Genomic DNA, 23,979 nt, shown 5'->3' with positions numbered 1-23,979 from the left:
GCAAATGCAGGAATAAATCTTATAGCTTCTAATGGTAAAAACTTTCTAACAGGAATTCTTAACGAAGCTTAAAATCAAATGATTTTCCTGCTGTAATTGGACCACTAACAATTTGTCCTGTTCTGCTGCATGTTCCCGAATGACTCCATACATCTTTCATGTCGAGTCTTTGAGAAAACATCTACTTTCTTTATTTGTTCGGTTAGTTTGTGAGTTTGAAGTTATATATGCTTCTTCTCGTGCGTGTCTTGAGAATATACGATACGACCATTTGCAAGGATTTGATATCCAGCAACTGCATAGAAAGCGTCATCGAAACCAATCCAAAATCCTGGTGGGTTTTGTTTTATTGGAACCTGAACCAATTTCTTTATCTGCAATAAATTGACCTTCCATTTTATACGTAATGAATGTATTGTAAAGGTCCAACTATTTTTCACCAGGAGGTGAGAGATTGAATGTTACCATGTTGTTCTTTAGCAGTTCCAGGTTTGATGGAATCTTTGCGTCAGAATATTTTCTATTAGTGTCACAATTTTGAACTGCATTGTCTATGATATCGAAATATGAGCGAATCTGATGAATATGCTCTGCTGGAGTAAATTCGTTTAACTGTTCGTTCTGCATGTATTTACTTCGGATAAAAATATCTATTTACTTCATTATTCTCACTCTTCTTCTTGGCATTTGTGGTGGAAGTTGTTTCTTGACATTTTCAATGAACTGTACATTCTCTTTTGTCTCAACTTCTTTCACTGGTGGGTCAGGGTTCTTTGACTCGGTTTGCTTTTCAATGAAATTCACGAACTTTGCAATAAGCTCTTGGTTCGTTATTGAAAGAACATCTGGCTTCTTTTCTTCTTGTTCTATTGACTTTTCAGTTTGAATAGAAGGTTTTATATGGGCTTCGCCCTCGGTGCCATACACCTTAATGTTGTCGCTCTCTGCATTCGCTAATGGAACCTTTCTTTTTCTTACGTATATTTTACATCTTTACTCTGACTTACGTAATAGAAAGGATGTTGTATTCCTCTTGCGTCATTTAATATAATAGACTCTCGCTCTGATTTTGACAAGCTCATTTTACATCGGTTAAAGTTTTAATTTTATTTTTTATCTGCAGTCAAATGACTCAGACAAGTCATATGGACAAGACCCAAGGGGTCATAGATGTTGAAGCATTGAAGAAAGAAATTCGCGAGCAAATTTTATCCGAACTGAAGGAACAAAAACAAGAACAAAAGCCAGAGAGACCAAAGAGAAAACTTAGTGAAAAACAAATTGCTGCATTAGCTGCTGGAAGACAAAAGAACCCACGTTTGCTGGCGAAGAAAGCTAGAGAAGAAGCTGAAGCAAAAGCTAAAGAAGCTGAAGCAAAGAAAGAGTAAATGGTTTATTTTTATCCGAATTAAATGTATAGACAAATACCTTTATCTGTTGCGTTCAGTAGTGAAACACCTGACGTCAAAATAAAGGGGAACAGAGTAACGTTTTAAGTTTCCAACAGACTGGATTGTGAACATAAATGAAGTGAAGTACATTGGCATAACATCTATGTATATAACACGTGCATTTAGGAAAGTTGACTTTATACTTCAAGTCGAGATAGAAAATGACGAACAGTCTTTAAGTGTCCAAAACATTCACATATACAAATACTTTAAAGACGATACAACTTTACAAGAATGTATGATTTCCTTCAATGAAATGTTCGAGAAAAAGTTCAACATTGAAGTACAAACTTTACAGCCTTTACGTGAGTTTTTTGCACAACTGAAAGAAGAAGGTAGTCAGCCACAACTTATAGACTTTCATTATGAATTTAATGAAAATGAAGATGGAACACATGACTGTCAGTTTGTTATATATTCACCATTCAATGAAGTAGCTAAAGAGAAAGAAAATCCATTACGTATAAGATTTCAAATCTCTGAACCAAGTGGATGATTTCAAGAATGTTTTCAATTATGATGCAATGCTTCCGAGGAAAAATGAATTTTCAAAGATTGTAACACCTGGCATTTGGGATAGAAAGCAAGCTATTCTTTTCTCTAATATAGCCAAAGGCGTTGAAAATGAGTTCATTGGTCATACAAGAACTTCACCACTTCCTAACCCTAAATATTACAAGCTTACTGGCTTCAATCGTGAGTTTTGGATAGACATGTACTCCACTCATGACCATAACTGCCCAGTGTTCTTACCTCCAGACCATAAGGACTGTCTCTACATTGAAGCACAACTCTTAAACTCTACCATCGCAGTTTTATAAAATCTACGCTAGTTTTATTTTTTCTGAAAATTTTTATTTGAGTGAAAGGCATGGAAGGTGAAGGACATTGGCAAACACTCGAACATGACAATGACTATGAAATCTTTTCAGAGTACCCATATCCAATTAGGCGCATAAGTAACAAAAGAGTTGTAAGTGAGTTTGACAACGGTGATGGTTATATTTGTGTTTATTTAAACAAACATAAACTCTTTAACATAAAATTGTTGCAAATCAATTTATACCGAATCCTGAAGGACTTCGAGAATTAGACCATATAAACAGAGACAGAGGAGACTTTCATATCTCAAACTTAAGGTGGGTGTCGAGAAGACAAAACATGAGAAATATTTCTGGTTCGAATGGCTATTGGTTTGACATTGTAGACACTCTTCCTGAAGATGCTGTTGAAATTATACAATACTCTAAATTTACTCTAGAAAATTACTACTATGTCCCAAGTGAAGATGTCTTTTACTATTTCATGGGAACTCAATACAGACGAATGAATGTCTTAAGACAGTATAGCAAAGATTATATAAACATTACAGATGTAGAAGGAAGAAGAACAAAGCTGTCTATTGCAAAGTTTAAGAGAGACAATGGTTATACATAAATGACAAAAATATATGACCTCATTATTTTTATCACGAATGACCTCATTGCTGACAAAAATAAATGACCTCAGAACTTCAACTTACGAATAAAGCTTGTTTTAGTCGTTAGAGAAGTTAAACTTTTCAGCAAAGCAAGGACTAGAAGACTTACATAAGTCAAATCCAATCTCTTGACCATCATGAAGTGCTTTGTAAAGTTTCATTAAACTGAACTCAGAGTCTTTGTCATATGTTCCAACAGGTATGTGAATGTTCTTATCTTCATTGTAATAGCATTGTATAGCTTCAGGAAACATTTCATTAGCTGTTAAAGCAAGAACGTCTTGTTTTACACCTTTACAACGTGCATGGAATGCAACTTCATTTAAATCATTCGTGAGTAAGTCTATGTAAGTCTTCTTTCCACAAAATATTGACTTGTATGCTAAACTTTGTTTTCCAGGTGTTTTTCTGCGAAGTCAGAATGGAACTGACCTAATGTTTTACCAATAAGTTCTCTACCGTATCTCTTCTTAAACTCTGCTAAGTGGTATGTCTTCATTGAAAATATGCATGCTATCACAGTCCTGGTAAAATATTTGAAGACCCATATCTTCAGCAGTACAGAATACTTCACACATTATTCTCTTCGACATAGATAGAAATGTTAACACCAAGTGGACAGAAGTTAAAGTGTCTGCAAATGCTTTTCGTTAGCTTGAAAATAGTTTTATCTGAACCATCCAAACCTTCGAACTTCACTATATGGTTGTAGTTTCTGATGGCATATCTTATAGCATCTTTGTCATTTACTATGGTTATTTTTGACTCAATAGGAGATAGAATAGTTTTGCCATAAATACTGTTCAGAATGAGCTTTATATTTTCTTGCAAAGGATTTCCTTCTTTCTTATACTTTAACCTTAACTCAAACAACTTCTTTACTTCATCTCTTATTCTAATATCTCTGTTTCCATCGTAATAGTATCCTTGCAACACTTCACATTTGACACCTTGATATTTTATGAGGTCTTGTAATGTTATATGGTCAACATACATTAAACAGCAAGTGTTTGAACTTCTGGGAACGTTAAGTTCTGGATTTAGTTCAGGGTCACAAACTATTAAAGGAAAGTGTCTATGTATTCCAATCTCTGTTATCTTAATGAGAACAAAGAAGCCAGACATAAACTTTTCACCAATGGGTTCCTTTTGGTCGTCATCGAATAAATGTCTCATGAGATACTCTGTGCTTAACATCTTCTTCATAACCTTTGGAATTCCTTCTAAAGTATAAAGTCTTGCTATAGCTGATGGATATAATGAAACAGCGTCGAAGTCAGCAATGAGTTTCTTTTCGCTCTTTTGTTTCATGTTATCTGACAACATACATCTTCCACCTTGAATGCATCTCGAAATAAATTCTCTTGGTTTATTTGAGAGGTCATATAAATTTCCATTCGGGAAGTACACTCTGTTCTCAAATAATTTGTTAGCAATTGAACAAATACTAACGTAGTCATAAACGTTTAAATCAAATTCTTTCAATATGTCATTGCGGAACTTAACAAAACCTTCTCTTAAAATTCTTACATCTTGTTTGCAATAAAATGTGCTATATTTTTCTAAGTCGAAGTGGTTTTCATCTATTCTGCAACCTTTGATGGAATCTATGTTTTTCATGAATGTATCTGCATCCGGATAAACTTACATGCTTCAGAAATGACACCAGTTCTGTTGTCATTTGCTAACAAAACACTGCTGTAGTAGTTATATGGAAATACTTCTTTCGGTCCTGTTTGTAAGTTAAACATAGCAGGAAATAGTTTAAGCTTCTTATTTATAACACTGTAAGAGTCTTTTATAATAATTGCCCTTCCTTTATATAAGCCAGTTATTTGCATTGTTCGTGAACCTTTAATGATGGGAGTTCCTTTCACTTCTGTCATGTGTCTTAAGATGAAGTTTATATCATAACTGAGGTTATGGAAATATATTAAACTCTTGTCAGGAAGTCGTTCCAAAAATTCTGTTGCACAGTTCTGACCCCAAATGCTTTCACTCACTGAACCATCTTCACTGTCGTAACAGATGTTAAAAGCTTTATGAAAGCCATCGGTACTACACTCAAAGTCAGCAAAGAAAACGTGCTCAGGAATGAACTTGCACTTATTTTTATTTACTTCTTTTGACTCTGCTTTCTTCTTCAGTTGTACACAATACTTTGGAGCATATGTCAAATCTTTAAATGGTGCAAGGTTCTGTTTATATAAGTCAGTCGTATATGTGAAAAGTTCTCCATAAGAAATAGGTTCGAAATATTTGCACTCCCACAATGTTTTCATAACATCCCATAACGGTGTTGTTCTATCATAACGAACTACATATTTATCTCTCTCTTTGTATAAATCTTCATCTGTTTCTCAATGTTCATTCCACCACACTCCTTCAAGATTTCTATATAGTTGCGAATGAAATATGTTGTCATTGGTAATCTTTCATTTAGCATGTAGTGGTCTTCAACAAGAAGTAAGTCAATAGTTCGAACAGTTTCACATTCTTTTGGTATGTATCTCTTTATTTCATTATGTCTTGAGTCATTGAATAACCAATGGTAACATTAAATGCTATACCTGTTGCGTCAGAAATTTCTTGTACTTTACTTTGAGGAAAGTCTCTAACACGAATGACTTCTCTCATGTGGTCAATAGTTTCTTCATTTACTCCAGCCTGAATGCAAGCATAAACGAAACAATTGTCTTCTGTCATAAGTGTTGCAGTTCTTTTGTTCAGTTCATTGAAGATTTGGTAGCGTTCAAGATTTATAGGTAATGTGCAAAGATACTTCCAGAACTGACCGCTTCTCTTCTTATAAAACTTCTTTTCACCATTATCTTTCCAAAAGCTTTCTATAAGTGCTGGGTTTCCTGTTTGCTTAAGAGCTTCCAAAATGGCTTTCTGGTCATTTGTCAGTGTGCTTTCATCTCTATATGGTCTCTTTTTTGGTTTGCCTTTCTTTACATCTGACATCGTTAAGCCTTCATATTCTGTTAAATCATACATCTTTATTTCAGTAAGATTCTTTATGTTTGTCAAGAAGAAGTCATAGTGCATTTCAACAATACCTGCAGCATTTGCTTCTATCTCTGATATAAAGTTCTCCTTCAAGAGCTGATGTAGTAATGTTCCAATATTATTGAGGTTTAACGTAGAACATTCATACTTTCCACCAAGTTTATAACATACCATCCATCTCTGTTGTGAGTTTATTTTAATCTTCTCTAAGAGTCTCATGAAAACCTTACCGAAATGTTTGTGTAAGTAGTCTCTGTTTGGTTCATCTAAAGCTTCGATGTTAAAGTCAATGAGTCTATTGCCTGACTTCACATTTCTCTTCCTATTCTCTTCATCTTTCTTTAACCATCTCTCACCTTCTTTTGGTTTGTCGTCAATGGAACGAATGACATCGTTAGCTTTGCGAACTTGTTCTATAGCACTTTTAAACATCTCTCTTCTCTGTTGTTTCAGTGTGTCGTCTCTTCTTCTTGTTTCACCAACGTTTGCATTTGTTATGTCAAACATTTCTCTTCTTACTTCATGAGGTACTGAACGTCTATGATATAAGTCAATAGCAACGTCATTTAAAGGAAATGCTCTTGCATGGACTTCGTCCTCGCCGCGTTGCGGCTTTATGAACTCATGAATTCTATCATAACTTATTGCACCATTATAGTCATTGAGGATGTCAGCGAGTGCTTTTTTGTTTGTCGCGTAATGTTTTGCAACATCTATGTTAGCTTCTGTAAGAAGTTGTTTTATTTCCGAGTGTTCTAACTTAGACAACTTCCGATACATCTTTAGTAGGAAATAAAAAAATATTTTTTGAAAAAATTAGATTAGATTTTTTTAAGTTATTTTTCAAAATAATTTAATATTTTTATTTTAATGAAACACATGCAAGATTGCAAGTTCTTTTCATACAATGCTCTCGCTACTGTCATCAAGAATGAGTTCAATGGTGCTTCAAACGTTAATGTTATCTTTAACAAGAAGTTTGTGAAAGAATCTAAGTTTGGTCAGTATGTCAGACCATTAGCTATTGTCATTGACCGCAAACGTTATACTTCACAAGAGTTAGCAGTAGTTTTGAAACAAAAGGGTTTCTTCGTGAATGTCAAAGATACTCATTATACTGTCATAAAGAACTCTAACATTGACTTCTTCAGTATTGCTATGAATCTTTCCGAACAGAAAGAATATAAGAAGGGTGAAACAAATGTGAAATATTATCCTTCATCTCTGAAGACAATAACGAACAAAGATGTTATACAGAAATTCTTACCAAAGGTTGAAGAAGCTTCAATTGACATTGACGAAGGAAGTGAAATGGTTGAAGAAATTGACCCTGACGTTATTTGAACAAAAATATATTTTTGGTTAGTCTTCATATCGATATTTTACAACAATTCCCCAATGTATAAACTTTTCATACGCTTTTTCATAAGCTTTATATACCTTCAGAAATTTTGCATAATCTTTAGAAGCATTTAGATATTGTTTAAATGCTTTATATACCTTCAGAAATTTTGCATAATCTTTTACATGTTGTTCGTTCTCTTCTTCTGTCATGAGTTCCGAATATTCTAAATTCATGTTCTTTCATATGAGATAAAATTTTATAAAAAATAAAATTAGCTTAGATTTTTTTATTCTTCCTCTTTGAAGTTATCGAAATATTCTGTTATTTTTTCCTTCAGTAATGGTAAGTCTTCTTTGAAGGTAAGAATTGTACAACCTTTAATATCATAGTGTGTTTGAGGAAGAGTACTTTTGACAATTTCCTTTATTTGCTCATTCGGTGTCATTGAAATCGGTAAGTTTTCACGATAGAACCAGTTTCTGTCAGATTTATATATTTTAGCGAGGTCATAAAAGCTCTTGTTGTTTCTTCTCACTAAATGCAACATAACCATATCTCTATCTTCTTCTTTCTCCATCTCTTCAGCGTAAATCATATACTTATAGCTTTTTTCCTTTCCTTTTGGTACTGAACGTGGTATTCTTTTCTGTATGCTTTTGTCTTTGGATTCAATGACTTCATCTTTTGCTTGAAGTTTCTTTTCCATCTCTCCACGTTCTGCTTTATATAGTTCATCTAACATCATGAAAATATAACAAGCATAACGAGGTGAAGCCCACATTGCTACAGCGTTTACTAAAAGTCTATGAACATAATAACCTTTCAAACCAGGTGCCAAATTCTTGCGATTTTCGTACGGAATCTCTTCTCTCGGTTTTCCGAGGGAAGCAATCATATGAGGAAATTCTTCTAAAAGTTCTTTTGTCTGTTGGTTTTCAAACCAATGATATGCTTGCTTTGTAGAACGAAGAGCATTCATTATACTTTGCATTTGGTACATGTCATCTTTGACTGAACGAATGAGACGTAACTGTTTGTTATACTGTATGTATTCGTATTCTTCATTTATAGCTTCATGGACTATAACTGTTGTTGTGTTCTCTGATGTTGTCATTACTGTCTTTACATACAAAATAAAAAAATAAATAAAAATAAAATTAGCGTTATTTTCTGACTTTCACAAAAGACCAAAAATAAACGCTTTACATGTATTTTTCAGCAACTTCGTCAAATAATTTTATAGCTTTATCTATCTCATCTACTTCAAACGTTTCTTTACCTTTCATGGGAGCACCATACATTTTCTCAAACTTTTCAAGTAGTTCTGTTTCTGCAGCTCTCATATCATTAACGAACACAACCTTGACTCTATTGACTGTACTGTCATATCTTTGAGTTATATTATATGTTCTTCCTATCTTATATCTCTTTGTATTGAAGTCCTTCGGTTTCTGAACGATGTAAAGTAAGCCTTCACTGCAACGTTCCGTATCGAATGAACCATAAGTTATGAAGTTATATCCAACAACTGGGTCTAACCATAACAAAACTATTGGTATAAGACTTTTGTCTATAAGATATGCTCTTGTTCCATGAAATGCTACTGATATCATAAGCTCAGGATTTCTTGTCAAAATTTTCTGAGTTGAAGCATTTCTAACCCAGTCGTTTGTTTTCTTTCCAGATGGTGTTATAATGTCTGACAAAGAATATTTGTTGTATTTCTTTGAGTATCTTACGTTTAAATCACCTATTCTAACCACTTTGGTGTCATTGTCTATCTTTCTAACTGTTTCAAACTCAATGTTTGACATTACTGTCTTTACATACAAGATAAAAATTTTTCTTAGAAAAAATAATGTTTATGTTAGCATGTTAGATCTAACACGTTTTCTAACCACTTTTCTAACATCGAAGAAAACTATTTACAAGCGTTTTACATGGTATATGTTGCGATGGTTCATGACTTTAAACAGTTTTGTAGCTTCTATTTCTTCACGAAGGATATCAAAAATTTTAACTATGCCGAAGGTTTCTTTATATTTCTTCTTGACATCAGATAATAGGAAATCGTCAGCAGTTGGATAGTTTTTGTTCAGAAATGCTAACATGTCCATTTTATCTTCTGCTGGTTTCTCTACTTCTTTCTTTAAGTCAGCATAGTCGTTTCTCATACGTTCTATCTCTTTGACGGAGTAGTTATATTTCCTCATTGCTGCTTTACATTTTGAACATTGCGGATTCATTTTTGCGTTATACATTGAAATTTGACCTGCTAGAACAACTAAGGCGTCAATGGTTTTCTTTAACTCAAAAGTTGTTGGTTTTATTTGTCCATTCCATATTTTACATCTTTTATCTTTATCTCTTATCTGCCATACACATTCAGCAACTAATGAAACAAAGTTGTCGTATGTCTTAAACTCCCCAGATTTATATATGTCAGAGATGTTCTTATATACCATGTCGCAATCTTTGTCCATAACTTTATGGTTGCAATGATATCCTAGAAACTCATAGTTTACTTTACGTATGAACTTCTTTATTTCTACTGAGTCAGTTGGTTTCACTTCTATTTCATCGAATTCATGAATAGTGAGCTTTTGTTGTTGGATTTCAGGCAATTTGGGTAAATGGTCAATAATATCCTGCATGTCATAAAGATACTGTTCATTTGTTTCATCTTTCGCACTACAGTCTAAATTACTTGTTAAAAGTTCTTGCTTAATTCTTTGTATTTCTGTCTCAAAAGTATATGAAGAAGGAATGAAGCTTTTCATCTCTACTAACATAGATGTTGGATTCATAACTAAAGAGTTTGGTGAAGTTGTTGTTTGAAGTGTTGTAGAACCTATTGTTGAAATCATATCTTTACATACAAGATAAAAATTTTTCTTAGAAAAAAATTAGCGTTATTTTTCTTTCATAAGGAAATGTCAAAAATTCATGATTTTCGAGAGTTTTAGACCATGTTAGAAAAGTGGTTAGAAAACGTGTTAGATCTAACATTCTAACATAAATAAAGTTTATGTTAAAATAAATGGTACCATTAATGATATCATGACTGTTCTCGTTCATGTCTGATTTACATCTAATGAAAAAGTTTAGAAGAATTTTCTTATTCTTTCTGGCTTATTTTTGTCTTTCCAGTACTCCCGCTCTAATGGTCCCAGATGTGTTGGCTTTGACTCTCTCAAGTTCTTAGATGGTATAACATCTTCAACGCCTCCTTCATATCTTACTTTATAAGTGTCATCGTTTATGTTATAGTTAAGTATTTCAATAACCACTCCTCGCTTTGCTTCGTCAATGGTTTCAGCAAGTTTGCCATTACTACTTTCGACTAATTTATGACGAGGATAAAACGCAATAGAGTCGTCAGCAGCTTTTATAAGATATCCATTACCTTGCGTAGAGTCTACGATATAATAATTTCGACTTAACCTTAAACGTTTCTTTGTCAACGGTTTGTCGTCAAGAACTACACGAACTTTTGTACCAGGAATGAGGGTAAATTGTGTTGAATTTCTGATATTTTGTGTTTGGCTTCGTTTCTTTTGTATATACTTTTCTTCTTGTTGTTGTGTCATTGAATTTGGTGTATGTCCTGTTGTAGAATTTGTTGAGGAATTATATACTTCGAGAAAATGTTTCACTGTTTCTTCGGTAAAGTCTCGCTCTTGATTTAAATCTCTGAGCGTTCTTATGAAGCGATTAATGATACCTAAAATATTATGGTTATGGTCTTCAGTAGTGTAGTGAGTTATGTTATGCTTAATGAGAAATTCTGTGATTTCGTTGCTGAGGTATGCACTGTCTTGGTCTGATGTTAAAGTACTTGGGTTATGTTCTGCTACAAACTTTTGTAAAACTCTTAACACTTCACGAGTTCCTTTATTCCTCATTATATACGCAAAAGCACCACCCATTCCCGCTTTTGACCCCAAAAACGTCCATATTGCATTTATTTCACTCTGTATAGTTGTCCATTCAGCGAAACTAACACCCGCATTCGCTAAGCTGAAAATGAAATTCAGTGGATCGAACTTAATTCCACCTTCTTTTTCAATTTCAACGAACTCACTAACATGAGATTTTAAATATTCTTTCGTTAAAATTGTTTTCCCCGATGTTATGTCATTAACGAAACTATCACCGTCAAAAGTTAACGAATTCAATTTCGTCGTTGATGCTTTTATTTCATACACCGCTTTATCAATAGTTTTTGGCTCACCTTCTTTAGAAGTGTATGAAACATTAATGAATGAATTATATGTATTCATGAATGAATTAAAATCAATGATTTTCATTAATGACGCCTTTAATGATTCATTTACTGTCGAATCCCTTAAAGTAATTAATGAACTGTCATTTATGAAAGGTACACTGCAAACCGTCGAGTTTGGATCAAATGCTATAGTTGGTGCAGGAATATTAATGATATAAGTCATTAAATCATTAAGTGACGTAAATAATGTTGTCGTTTTTGATTTAATTTCTTTAGCATCTGTTATATATGGTAATTTTATTTCTGTAGTTTCTGAATTAAAGATATTCGCTAAAATGTTTTGTAAACTGTTTTGAACAGCTGTGTAAACCGTTGAATCCGGAACTCTTACGATTTCACCATCCTTAATAAAAGGCATTGTACATGGCGTAGTGCTTGGGTCAAATCTTTCGGGATTATAATTCAACATATATTCTAACGCTTCATGAACAGACTTATATACTGTTGTGTCGTTCTTCATGACAACTTCACCATTTACAATGAATGGCATAGTGCATGGAGTTAAAATGGGGTCAAACTTTTCATAGTCCTTCCATGTTATGTATTTCTCGGTATTTCCATCACTGATAACAATATATTTGTCAGTAAGTGTGAGAGAGTATTGACCAAAATATAAACGTTTAGCTCTGTCAGCTTCATACGCATATGCAGCTATACTCATATTTTAATGAGAATAAAATGTTGTTCTATTTGCAAAGTACAGACCCAAACGAATACGGGACAGTAAAACTACAAACAAACTTAGGTCTACAGAATGAGCCACTTGCATTCAGAATGGTTGACTTCAATACTATCGCTTCATTCGTTATAACAGATGAAACAGATTTCATGGAGATTGAAATAGATGGAAAGAAGCACGAAATAAGATTTCACAATAATGTAGAATATAAGATGGAAACATTAGCTGGAGTGTTAAATGCTCTCATAAATACTACAATAAACAAAGATAACGAAGAAAACTTAATGAATGTTAAACTTATTGCAGGAGTTTTGAAGTTCAGTTATGTGAAGGAGTTTAAGATACCAAGAATGAGTCATAGAGTACAACTTCTTTTGGGTGCATACCATATGACATTTCCTTTGAAAAGTGTTGACAAAACGATTGAGATGAAATCTGTTCCATACGTATGTTATGGCAATTGTTTATACATTGAGTCTAAAATAGCTAATGTCACAGGCATTTCAGGAGTTAATAGTAAAGGTTCAGTAGAATATAAATCCTTCTGTTATGCAGTCAATTCAATGTTCATTCCAAACGTTCCTGTCATAGCAACTCATTTAGGTAAATGGGTTCGCATTAGTCCTCATAATTTGAAAGACATGCAATTCAGACTTGTTGACTTTCAAGGAGAGCCTGTAGAACTGAAGGCACCAGTGCGAATGACTGTTGAAGTTGACTTTTTAGAAAATATTAAATGCAACAGCTTACAAGAGAACTCAGAGCTAAAAATATAAAGTATGAATGTTATGTATTAGGTCATGAACTTTGGTTGTTGCTGTTTGATGAAACAAATGAGTTAGTTATGTCAGTCAAGAGAACAGAAAAATATTGTGTTAGTGAAAACTGCACCAAGTCAATAAGATTATGTTTGCATTATGAAGATGAGTTCAATAGTGTTGAAGAAGTTTTGGATAGATATTACAAATTGCTTTAATTTACTAAAACATATTTCAAACAAAGCTTATAGTAAGTAGATAGTTTTGTATACTCGTTCGAATATTTATACTTAAACTCAACTCCTGGAGTACCTGGTGTTTCAATGATGCGGATGTTACCTATTTTCATGAATATTGGAGTTTGACCACAGCATTCGATTTCAGGGTCGAGATAGTCAATGACACATTGCTTTCCTGTTATTCGTGATATAATATTTTCAAGGTCCTCCTTTGTTAGAATTATTTGGTTCTTACTTATAAGATTTGTCAAAAGCTTCTTATCGTCTTTGAGTAAAATTGTTTGGTATAACTGAAGAAGGTAATGGTCTACGTTATCTGAAGGATTTGTTTGAACATTTGTGTAAGGGTTGTCGTTGGCTTCTCTTGAAAGAACTTGGTCCAGTGGTGGATACTCTAACTTAACATCTGATGTAGCGTTAGCGTTTGAAGTTGTGTTTAAATTCACCGACTTAAGATCTGGTTCTTTTTCTTTCAAACACTCCGAACTATAGTTCTTTATGACAATATTGTTTGTCGTTCGTGAGTCAACATTTGATGTTGGTTCAATTGGAACATTAACGGCACCAGCTAAGATGGATTTGCTTCTCATTTCATATAGAATAAAAACCTTTTATATGTATGAAATGAACAATATACTCGACAAGGTTTGAATGTAAAGCTAACGAATGAAAATATTGTTGAATTCACTGAGACAGGAGCTGTGTATAAAGATGTAGAACTACTGAACAAAAGAGCAAAGGGAAGAAGCAGGAATATGAACAAAGGGTGGAAGCCTATAAAAATTTATGTCAATGATGGCTCAGGAGGTTCAAACATAAAGTATGCAGAAAGTTATAGAGTTTATGCTCTCAAAGGTGAAAAGCCTTCATTTAAGAACAGCTATTCTAACGCATATCCTCAAAAGCTAACGGATGGGGAAGTGGATGATATGAATGACAGCAAAAATATTAACAGAAATGGCGACAGAGATGCATGGAATTTGTTTACCATCAGTCAATTGAAGGTTAAACTTTAAAACAATGTTGGTCGTTCCCATGGAATATTTTTGACTTTAATGGTATTAGTCATGATATGAATCTCAAGGTATGAACGAGGAGAGATGAGAGACTTATATGCTTCCCAAATTTCTTCAAAAGGTAATGTTATACCTGACTGTTTCCAAATGAGTTCAATATCATAGCGTGAGAAACCTTGAAAGATAACGAAGTCAGTTATGAGACGTTTTATGTTTAAAGCAAGGAAACGCCATGTTTGCATAAGTATTGCTACAGTTAAATGGTAATGTCTGACTTTAGTTATGATGTTAGCTAATGGTGAGTCAGGCTTTGACACTAAACCTTTTCCGGCGAAGTCGTCACAAACGAGCAGAGTGTTTGAAGGATACTTTTTGAAGGGGTATTTTGAAAGTTTTGATAGAATGTAGTTTGTCAGTCGTTTCATATCGTAAACTCCTGAGTACTGACGTAAGTGGTGTTTGTCAATAATTCTTTCCATCTCTTCCGAAGTCTTTTGCATTCCTGACTGTATGAACTCTACAATAGCATAATATTTTCTCTTACGTCGAATGTAACGTTGAAGAAATTCAATGAGTTCGCTATCTGGAACTTTAACGACAGATGCTTGAACTTTACTCATGAATGTTTTCGCTGTTGAATCCATAGAGTCTGAAGTTGCTGATATAATGATTTGGTCATAGTAAGAGTCGTTTCCTAAACGCTCTGTTATGAGTATATGACGAATGAGGTTAAATGTCTTACCTGAACCCATCTTTCCACAATAGAAATACACACCATTTGAACAGAATTCATAATCTTTGCTGAAAGGAAGAATAAGAGAAGAGTTAAGTTTGTCTGTAGTTTCATTCATGTCTTCATCTACGTCATGTATTAAATGCTTCATTTTATCTCCATTAAAAATGCAAGTCAGAAATATTCAGAACATAGCACCGAGTCTAACTGACAAGAGTATAAAGATATACTATGAACACGTTATGATGAAACCAACCAAAATTCAAGAAAGTCAGTATACTTATGAATATCCAAGACACTGGGTAGAGTATGTAGGAGGTGAGAAAGCTATTGAAATAAGACAAGTTAGAAGTATTCCAGCAGGAAGGACAATATTATTGAAGAACTTTAATGTTTTGAGATATAATGATGAAACAAAGAAGCAAGATAGTTTCCCTGTTGCTGTGTATGTGAACTTAGATACAGGAGATGACATGAAAGTTTTTAACACAAAGCTTCAAATGGTATTGAAAGAACAACTTATAGCAGAAGGACACCCATTACCTTCAGAAGTTACCATAGCATATAATTTTGAAACAAATGCAATAGATTTTAAAATCGCCTCTGCAAAGAAGTCAGGTTTTACATTTAATGAAGCAGATGTATATTCGAATGAAAACTTCAAAGCTATTGCATGGTTAGATAATGACGATTGCTTTAAGAAAATATTTAAATTCAGTGACTCAAAGATGTCAATAGATGACCTTCGTGGAATGTTACCATCGACGTTTACAGTTGAAGGCTCAGCAGGATTGCTTACAAGATTGTCAATTGGTGGCGTTTGGTCTCGTGAGAACATTGTTATAAAATCCAGTATAAGTGAATTTGCTGAAGAATCTATATTATGTCTTTCAAACTACATGTATTCGCCACCGAAGCATTATAGTATAACAAACTTTGTCAGTAAGTTTAACATAAGACTTGTCGAACCTTCTTCAATGAAAGATGTTGTGCTACCTAAAGATGGAAAGGATGGACTCATTATTGAGATGATTTTAATTGCATATTAAATGAGCTTGTTCTTAAAGGTCGTTCATGATGAAATAACTGTTGTAGAAGATGTTAGCAATTGTTCAGACATTTTGAAGCGAATAGATGAGATAAGAAAGAAGTTAGATAGACCGCAAAGCGGTGAGGCGAAGCCCGTGAGAACGTTTATGTTTCATTGACTTTCTCCAGTAACGAGAACTTTTATGAGATAATATTGAAGAGAGATGATTTTAATATGGGGTAAATGGTAGCTTGGGCAGCTTTAGGCGCAATGGGAACAAAAGCATTAGCATTTGGAGCAAAAGCACTTGGAGCTTATGACGCAGTAAATAAAATGAGTGGAGGAAGGGTTTCAAAGACATTAGATGCAAATAAAGGAAGATTGGAGGCTGGGTTGCAAAGAAGTTAAGATTAAATAAAATAGGGCTCATAAATAAAGCATCCAATTTGGTTGCGACTGAGTCAGAAAATGCTTTAGGAAAGGACGATGAGTTTGCAAAACACGCAAAAGACTTTAATGACCAGATGAAAGGTGAAACAATGCATTTAAATAGAGTCGATGGAACTAAAGAAAATGTTTCTTCTCCACCAGCGGTTTATCCATACGGACCTTATGGAATGTATGGAAACCCTTATGAACGACCATTTGACCCATTGACTGGTGGAAGTAATTGGTATCATTATGGACGAAGAAGAAAGACAGTCAAGTTGGAGACAGACGTGAAGAAAGCAACTAAAAAGAAACCAAGGAAGAGAGTTATAAAGCAATGAATTCAACAGGTTAGAAATGAGGTTAGAAATCGGGTTATATCTCACCACTTCACCTAAATTTATTTTTGTGCTATGTTTTCATACGTGTGAGGGTGGTGATATCATTTATTTTTTATTTTATTTTTTAAAATTATTTTTATTTTATTTGGATGTAATGACAGAACAAAAGCAACTCATACAAATCAAAACATATAACAAACATACATTTAAACATTTATTCTTCCTTCCTGAGCATAACATGTTCTTTCAAATACATCCGAGACCAGTTGACTTTTCATTGACTGTTTATAAAGATAGAAATAGTTATATCATTAAACCATACGATGACGAAGGTAAGTTATGTAAATTGTACGTTAAGAAGTTAGAGAAAGTTTATGGCTTCAAGTATGACTACAATAGGGTTAACACTGATGATGAAGATATTGAGGAAAATTTATGAGAACATTAGTGAAGTTGTTAGTGAGAACGATAATGAGGTGAAATTGTTGGCGGCTTTGTAAATATTTAAGGTTAAGTTAGTTTTTGCGTTCATGTTGTAAAATATACGTTAACGGTTTTGTAAAGTGTCAAATTCACAAGTATTGGGTAAGGTGGAACGCAGTGCCACCATACCCAAGACTTGTATACTAACTCACAATATTTTTCTGTTCTCTTGACTGACATAACTAACTCATTTGTTTCATCAAACAGCAACAACCAAAGTTCATGACCTAATACATAACATTCATACTTTATATTTTTAGCTCTGAGTTCTCTTGTAAGCTGTTGCATTTAATATTTTCTAAAAAGTCAACTTCAACAGTCATTCGCACTGGTGCCTTCAGTTCTACAGGCTCTCCTTGAAAGTCAACAAGTCTGAATTGCATGTCTTTCAAATTATGAGGACTAATGCGAACCCATTTACCTAAATGAGTTGCTATGACAGGAACGTTTGGAATGAACATTGAATTGACTGCATAACAGAAGGATTTATATTCTACTGAACCTTTACTATTAACTCCTGAAATGCCTGTGACATTAGCTATTTTAGACTCAATGTATAAACAATTGCCATAACATACGTATGGAACAGATTTCATCTCAATCGTTTTGTCAACACTTTTCAAAGGAAATGTCATATGGTATGCACCCAAAAGAAGTTGTACTCTATGACTCATTCTTGGTATCTTAAACTCCTTCACATAACTGAACTTCAAAACTCCTGCAATAAGTTTAACATTCATTAAGTTTTCTTCGTTATCTTTGTTTATTGTAGTATTTATGAGAGCATTTAACACTCCAGCTAATGTTTCCATCTTATATTCTACATTATTGTGAAATCTTATTTCGTGCTTCTTTCCATCTATTTCAATCTCCATGAAATCTGTTTCATCTGTTATAACGAATGAAGCGATAGTATTGAAGTCAACCATTCTGAATGTTATATACGGTAATTTTATTTCTGTAGTTTCTGAATTAAAGATATTCGCTAAAATGTTTTGTAAACTGTTTTGAACAGCTGTGTAAACCGTTGAATTCGGAACTCTTACGATTTCACCGTCCTTAATAAAGGGCATTGCACATGGTGTAGTGCTTGGGTCAAATCTTTTTGGGTTATGATTCAACATATATTCTAATGCTTCATAAACAGACCTATATACGGTTGTATTATCTTTTTCAATAATTTCACCGTCCTTTATAAACGGCATAGTACATGGAGTTAAAATAGGGTCAAACTTTTCATAGTCCTTCCATGTTATGTATTTCTCAGTATTTCCATCAGTGATAACAATATATTTGTCAGTAAGTGTGAGAGAGTATTGACCAAAATATAAACGTTTAGCTCTGTCAGCTTCATACGCATATGCAGCTATACTCATATTTTAATGAGAATAAAATGTTGTTCTATTTGCAAAGTACAGACCCAAACGAATACGGGACAGTAAAACTACAAACAAACTTAGGTCTACAGAATGAGGCGCTTGCATTCATGCTAAAGAAATTAAATCAAAAACGACAACATTATTTACGTCACTTAATGATTTAATGACTTATATCATTAATATTCCTGCACCAACTATAGCATTTGATCCAAACTCGACGGTTTGCAGTGTACCTTTCATAAATGACAGTTCATTAATTACTTTAAGGGATTCGACAGTAAATGAATCATTAAAGGCGTCATTAATGAAAATCATTGATTTTAATTCATTCATGAATACATATAATTCATTCATTAATGTTTCATACACTTCTAAAGAAGGTAAGCCAAAAACTATCGATAAAGCGGTGTATGAAATAAAAGCATCAACGACGAAATTGAATTCGTTAACTTTTGACGGTGATAGTTTCGTTAATGACATAACATCGGGGAAAACAATTTTAACGAAAGAATACTTAAAATCTCATGTTTGTGAGTTCGTTGAAATTGAAAAAGAAGGTGGAATTAAGTTCGATCCACTGAATTTCATTTTCAGCTTAGCGAATGCGGGTGTTAGTTTCGCTGAATGGACAACTATACAGAGTGAAATAAACGCAATATGGACGTTTTTGGGGTCAAAAGCTGGAATGGGTGAGCTTGTAAATGCTGCAAGAACATTAGGTGAAACGGGAAATTTTGTAGATGGTTTTAAAGACTTGTTTCAAATGTTTTGACAAACACAAAGAAATTATTTAGATATACCATACATAACGGCCAGATTTTCGAACAGGTAGCAACAAACCCTCCGGTTATGGCTGCGTTGATGATGATTAGAGATATAAAACCACGTAACGACGGGAACGAAGAACATGAACAACAGGATACTGGTCGGGTTATTCGAGACTTTAAAAACGTGTATCCTGAAGTTATTGATTTATTTAGAGGAGTTAATGATTCAATTTCAAAACATTCTATAACCCTCGATGAAGAGAATAAATTAACAGATTATATATTCGTCATTATTGCAGAATTAATGAAGAGAATAAATGAAAAAGGAATTGGTGATATCATTAATGTCAGCGATGTAATGATGAAAAGAAATTTTGACTCATTATTTACAAAACCGAAAACAGAATATAGTCTTTATGACGTAATTACCGAATTAATGAAAAAGATTAATGATAATAAGAGTTCTGGCGGAAGAGTTGAATTAGAAGTGAATGATGTTAATAAGAAATTAGCCGAAAAAGCAGATAAAAACCATGTTCATTATATAACTTCAGATGAACAGATTATAACGGATTACCATGGATATTTAACACAGGATGAAAAAGTGAAGACGGAAGATGTTAATGAAAGAAGATATAAATACATTCGTGCTAAAGGTTATGACATAAGCTGTACTGTACAGTATGACACAGGTAAAGCACAAGAAGCATTTGGTTATAACGATGAAATATATGCCTCTAGTTTCTTTGTTAACGGTGTATTAGTTGAACCAAGATTTATGTTGAGAGTTAAGACAAAAATAACTTTTGAAGATGCTATTAAAAGTAAAGCTGACAAAGATGAACTTGACGCAACGAACAAAGTTTTGAAATCTCATAAACACAATATCTCCGATATAAATGAACTTCAAGCTACATTAAATAGTAAAGCTGACAAGAACCATACACATGAATCCTTCACTACTGTTAGAGCAGACGACATAATATTGAACTATACCCTTGGTTCAAGTGCACTTTTAGAGAATCCAAGTACAAGCGTAAAAGATACACTAAACTCCTTAAATAGTAAATGTATGAACATTGAAGGTCATGTCAGAAACTTTGAAACATATGAACTACCAGCAATGTTAGATAAAAAAGCAGATAAAGAACATACACATAACTCCTTCACTACTGTTAGAGCAGATGACATAATATTGAACTATGATTTGGGTTCAAGTGCACCTTTAGAGAATCCGAGTACAAGCGTAAAAGATACTCTTAACAATTTAGATAAGAGTTGCAGGAATATCGAAGGTCATGCCAGAAACTTTGAAACATATGAACTACCAGCAATGTTAGATAAGAAAGCAGACAAAACAGAGCTTCAAACATTAAAGACTGAAATACTTCAAACATTATATCCTATAGGCTCTATTTATACGTCAATGAACTCAACAAATCCAGAAACAGTTTTAGGTTTTGGTATGTGGAAGCAGATTGTAGATAAATTCTTATACTGTGCTAGATATTCAAAGCAAAGAGGAGGTTCGAAGAAAATTAAAGAAGCAAACCTTCCACCGCACACTCATACAGGAACTACAAACTTTTCTGGCGACCATGGCCACTCATTAAGAGACCACCCATTATACAACTCAGAGTATGAAGCTGGCAATGATGTTTTATCTCCATCTTATAACAATGCAGCAAAAAAGATTTTTCGACCAACTGAACCGGGAGGAAATCATTCACACACTTTCACAACAAATCCAACAGGCTCGGGTGCAGATTATATGCCACCATTTGTGGCTATATTCGCATGGTACCGCGTTCAATGAACGCGCTTGAGCCTTGAATAAAATCTTTAACTTTACATAAATGAGTTTGAAAGAAGTATTCGAACAACATCCATGGAGGTCATTTAAGAAGTTCAATGAAGCTGCAAAGAGTTGGGGATTTACTAACAGAGCTGAAGTGAAAAGGTTCTTTGACAAAAATGTTGTACATCAAACAAAAATAAACCCTTACGACTACTTTTTACCAATTTACTCCAACACTCCTGACGCATACCAAGTTGACACTCTCATTCAAAGCAGAAAAGGAGGACATAAACCATTCCTCATCTTCATTAATGTTAACACTCGTAAAGCTTTTGCGTATATAATGAAAAATAAAGGAACTCATGAAGTTTTAAGAGTTTTACAAAAGTTTGTAGCAGAACATAGCCCAAGTACTTTAACATCAGACCAAGACAGTGCATACCTCAGCAATGAAATCACAGATTTTCTCATTAAGCATAACATAACTCACTACACTACTGAAGACCATAACCATAACATACTCGGCATCATAAACCGCTTCATAAGAACGCTCAGAGATTTAAACCAAGAGCGAGACTTTACCGAAGAAACAATGAAACATTTTCTCGAAGTATATAATTCCTCAACACATTCTACAACAGGACATACACCAAATTCAATGACACAACAACAAGAAGAAAAGTATATACAAAAGAAACGAAGTCAAACACAAAATATCAGAAATTCAACACAATTTACTCTCATTCCTGGTACAAGAGTTCGTGTAGTTCTTGACGACAAACCGTTGACAAAGAAATGTTTAAGGTTAAGTAGAAACTATTATATCGTAGACTCTACGCAAGGTAATGGATATCTTATAAAAGCTGCTGACGACTCCATTGCGTTTTACCCTCGACATAAATTAGTCGAAAGTAGTAATGGCAAACTTGCTGAAACCATTGACGAAGCAAAGCGAGGAGTGGTTATTGAAATACTTGGCTACAACATAAACGATGACACTTATAAAGTAAGATATGAAGGAGGCGTTGAAGATGTTATACCATCTAAGAACTTGAGAGAGTCAAAGCCAACACATCTGGGACCATTAGAGCGGGTGTACTGGAAAGACAAAAATATGCCAGAAAGAATAAGAAAATTCTTCTAAACTTTTTCATTAGATGTAAATCAGACATGAATGAGAACAGTCATGTATTATTAATGTTTTCATAAATTTACACCAAAAATAATGTTTAGGGTAGATGGTTAGATCTAACCCGATTTCTAACCTCATTTCTACCCTCATGAATTTCCTTAAGACAGAAAAAATAAAGTTAGTTTTATTTTTATTTATTTTTTTTATTTTGTATGTAAGAACAGAAATGTCAGTCGAAGCAAAAACATTCACTAACAAATATAATGGCGAAACATTCACAAAAGGCACTTATAACGGTATTGAAGTCTTACGTAGAGACAAGGATGGTTACATTAATGCAACAAAAATGTGTCAGCAGTTTAGGAAAGACTTTAGAAAGTTGTTGGAAAATAAGTCCTGGGAAGAGTATTATAAGGCGTTTTGTGAAGAATATAGCAACCGCCGGAATTCCGGCGGTTGGTTTTTATACAAAATTCATGCGGGAATTCCTGATGAAATCAGACAGGTTAGAGGAACGTATGTAGACCCAAGACTTATAAACTATATAGCAATGTGGGCTTCTCCAAAATATTGCATAGCAGTTGGAAAAATTATGGACTCCATAGACAAGAAAGTTCATGAGAAATTAGATGAAGAAGAACTCGAAGATACAGTAGAGAATGCTAAACCTTTGTTTGAAGAAGAAGTTAGAAAAATGCATGAAAAACAATTAGAACATGAACGTGAGATATGTTATGGTTATAGAGATTCTCCATACGAACTAGACCAATGGGAACAAGAAGATTTAAAAAGAGAATTTAGAGAATATGAACTCGCTAAGATAGCATTAGAAGCTGCAGAAAAGAAGTTAAAAGTTTGGGGTCGTTTTGTACAAAAATATTGTGAGTAAATGAACCATTTATTTTTATTGAATTCACCAAAAATAATGTTTAGGTGAAGAGGTGAGATCTCACCCGTTTTCTCACCTGTTTTTTCACCCCCGTGAATTTTCATGAATTTCCTTAAGATAGAAAAAATAAAGTTAGTTTTATTTTTATTTATTTTTTTATTTTGTATAAAAGATATGATTTCAACAATCGGCACAACAACAATTCAAGCAACGAACGGCGGGACTCTGTCCACAACTACAGCACCAAACTCGCTAGTCATGAATCCTACGTCAATGTTGGTAGAGATGAAAAGCTTTATTCCTTCTTCATATACTTTTGAAACAGAAATCCAGAAGATAAAGCAAGAACTTTTAACAAGTAATTTAGACTGTAGTGCGAAAGATGAAACAAATGAACAGTATCTTTATGAAATGGAGGACCTCATCGACCATTTGCCTAAACTACCTGAAATTCAGCAGCAAAAACTAACTATTCCTGAATTCGACGAAATTGAAGTCAAAGCAACTGACTCAGTAGAAATTAAGAAATTCATACGTAAAGTAAATTATGAATTCCTTGGTTTTCATTGCAACCATAAAGTTATGGACAGATTGCGACATGGTTTATAAAAATATTTCTGACATATATAAATCGGTGGAGTTTAAGACATACGATAACTTTGTTTCATTAGTTGCAAAATGTGTTTGGGAAATAAGAATAAAGATAGAAGAGGTAAAGTTGGAATGAACA

The 23,979-nt window shown here is 33.7% G+C and overlaps 11 protein-coding genes and 5 pseudogenes across 16 annotated transcripts, besides 3 other annotated features; 7 read left to right on the top strand and 9 right to left on the bottom strand.

Moving 5' to 3' along the window:
• Window positions 1–17,433: part of a mobile genetic element that runs on past the window's edge.
• Window positions 1–23,979: part of a mobile genetic element that runs on past both edges of the window.
• Window positions 1–23,979: part of a mobile genetic element that runs on past both edges of the window.
• TVAGG3_1054490 lies at window positions 655–1,082 on the bottom strand (annotated as a pseudogene). The gene has a single exon. A coding segment is annotated over exon 1 (428 nt).
• TVAGG3_1054480 (uncharacterized protein) lies at window positions 1,128–1,388 on the top strand (the record flags this gene model as incomplete). The annotated part of the gene is made up of 1 exon (XM_051255844.1): window positions 1,128–1,388. The coding sequence occupies one exon, from the start codon at window positions 1,128–1,130 to the stop codon at window positions 1,386–1,388; it is 261 nt and encodes an 86-aa protein (XP_051081418.1).
• Window positions 4,443–5,637, bottom strand: TVAGG3_1054470 (annotated as a pseudogene). Its single transcript has one exon. A coding segment is annotated over exon 1 (1,195 nt).
• On the bottom strand, window positions 5,744–6,723 carry TVAGG3_1054460 (annotated as a pseudogene). Its single transcript has one exon. A coding segment is annotated over exon 1 (980 nt).
• TVAGG3_1054450 (uncharacterized protein) lies at window positions 6,814–7,287 on the top strand (the record flags this gene model as incomplete). The annotated part of the gene is made up of 1 exon (XM_051255843.1): window positions 6,814–7,287. One exon carries the CDS (start codon window positions 6,814–6,816, stop codon window positions 7,285–7,287), a length of 474 nt encoding a protein of 157 aa, XP_051081417.1.
• TVAGG3_1054440 lies at window positions 8,024–8,402 on the bottom strand (annotated as a pseudogene). The gene has a single exon. A coding segment is annotated over exon 1 (379 nt).
• Window positions 9,214–10,155, bottom strand: TVAGG3_1054430 (organellar and viral DNA polymerase type B; the record flags this gene model as incomplete). The annotated part of the gene is made up of 1 exon (XM_051255842.1): window positions 9,214–10,155. The coding sequence occupies one exon, from the start codon at window positions 10,153–10,155 to the stop codon at window positions 9,214–9,216; it is 942 nt and encodes a 313-aa protein (XP_051081416.1).
• Window positions 10,393–12,237, bottom strand: TVAGG3_1054420 (integrase core domain containing protein family; the record flags this gene model as incomplete). The annotated part of the gene is made up of 1 exon (XM_051255841.1): window positions 10,393–12,237. One exon carries the CDS (start codon window positions 12,235–12,237, stop codon window positions 10,393–10,395), a length of 1,845 nt encoding a protein of 614 aa, XP_051081415.1.
• TVAGG3_1054410 (uncharacterized protein) lies at window positions 12,255–13,031 on the top strand (the record flags this gene model as incomplete). The annotated part of the gene is made up of 1 exon (XM_051255840.1): window positions 12,255–13,031. The coding sequence occupies one exon, from the start codon at window positions 12,255–12,257 to the stop codon at window positions 13,029–13,031; it is 777 nt and encodes a 258-aa protein (XP_051081414.1).
• Window positions 13,254–13,842, bottom strand: TVAGG3_1054400 (annotated as a pseudogene). Its single transcript has one exon. A coding segment is annotated over exon 1 (589 nt).
• TVAGG3_1054390 (protein of unknown function, DUF4106 family) lies at window positions 14,265–15,119 on the bottom strand (the record flags this gene model as incomplete). The annotated part of the gene is made up of 1 exon (XM_051255839.1): window positions 14,265–15,119. The coding sequence occupies one exon, from the start codon at window positions 15,117–15,119 to the stop codon at window positions 14,265–14,267; it is 855 nt and encodes a 284-aa protein (XP_051081413.1).
• Window positions 17,533–18,660, bottom strand: TVAGG3_1054370 (organellar and viral DNA polymerase type B; the record flags this gene model as incomplete). The annotated part of the gene is made up of 1 exon (XM_051255838.1): window positions 17,533–18,660. One exon carries the CDS (start codon window positions 18,658–18,660, stop codon window positions 17,533–17,535), a length of 1,128 nt encoding a protein of 375 aa, XP_051081412.1.
• On the top strand, window positions 18,827–19,435 carry TVAGG3_1054360 (uncharacterized protein; the record flags this gene model as incomplete). The annotated part of the gene is made up of 1 exon (XM_051255837.1): window positions 18,827–19,435. The coding sequence occupies one exon, from the start codon at window positions 18,827–18,829 to the stop codon at window positions 19,433–19,435; it is 609 nt and encodes a 202-aa protein (XP_051081411.1).
• Window positions 19,513–21,246, top strand: TVAGG3_1054350 (keratin-associated protein family; the record flags this gene model as incomplete). The annotated part of the gene is made up of 1 exon (XM_051255836.1): window positions 19,513–21,246. One exon carries the CDS (start codon window positions 19,513–19,515, stop codon window positions 21,244–21,246), a length of 1,734 nt encoding a protein of 577 aa, XP_051081410.1.
• Window positions 21,821–22,372, top strand: TVAGG3_1054340 (integrase core domain containing protein family; the record flags this gene model as incomplete). Its single annotated transcript, XM_051255835.1, has 1 exon — window positions 21,821–22,372. The coding sequence occupies one exon, from the start codon at window positions 21,821–21,823 to the stop codon at window positions 22,370–22,372; it is 552 nt and encodes a 183-aa protein (XP_051081409.1).
• On the top strand, window positions 22,587–23,249 carry TVAGG3_1054330 (uncharacterized protein; the record flags this gene model as incomplete). The annotated part of the gene is made up of 1 exon (XM_051255834.1): window positions 22,587–23,249. One exon carries the CDS (start codon window positions 22,587–22,589, stop codon window positions 23,247–23,249), a length of 663 nt encoding a protein of 220 aa, XP_051081408.1.

Source organism: Trichomonas vaginalis, chromosome I, assembly GCF_026262505.1.
Source record: "Trichomonas vaginalis G3 chromosome I, whole genome shotgun sequence".
In the NCBI taxonomy this organism is placed as follows: domain Eukaryota; phylum Parabasalia; order Trichomonadida; family Trichomonadidae; genus Trichomonas; species Trichomonas vaginalis.
This window is presented reverse-complemented; position numbering and strand designations above follow the sequence as displayed.